General features: G+C 59.3%; 1 protein-coding gene across 1 annotated transcript in view; it reads right to left on the bottom strand.

The window, feature by feature from the left end:
• LOC104498291 (solute carrier family 22 member 6-A-like) overlaps positions 1 to 161 on the bottom strand; it is a gene marked incomplete at its 3' end in the record, with an annotated part of 2,183 nt that extends 2,022 nt beyond the window's left edge. Inside the window, exon 1 of the mRNA XM_010141647.1 lies at positions 3 to 161. Coding sequence (XP_010139949.1) covers positions 3 to 161 — 159 coding nt within the window. The remainder of the gene's footprint in view (positions 1 to 2) is intronic.
• Between the last annotated feature and the right edge of the window lie 85 nt (positions 162 to 246).

The raw sequence follows: 246 nt of genomic DNA, 5'->3' as shown, positions 1-246 counted from the left end.
ACCGCCCCCATCACCATCATCTCCATCATCTCCACCATCTCCACCATCACCATCATCTCCATCATCTCCACCATCTCCACCATCACCATCATCTCCATCATCTCCACCTCCACCATCTCCACCTCCACCCCTCCCTCTCCAGACAGCCCCATCTCCACCATCTCTGGGCCATCTCTCCATCCGCCCTGGCCCCACTGTGGAGATGCTGGTGGCCACACGGACGCTGTGGTCAGCTCCAGCCTCCAT

Source organism: Buceros rhinoceros, unplaced genomic scaffold, assembly GCF_000710305.1.
Source record: "Buceros rhinoceros silvestris isolate BGI_N320 unplaced genomic scaffold, ASM71030v1 scaffold31998, whole genome shotgun sequence".
In the NCBI taxonomy this organism is placed as follows: Eukaryota; Metazoa; Chordata; class Aves; order Bucerotiformes; family Bucerotidae; genus Buceros; species Buceros rhinoceros.
The sequence above is the reverse complement of the archived record's forward strand: the minus strand, read 5'-3'. Positions and strand labels throughout refer to the sequence as shown.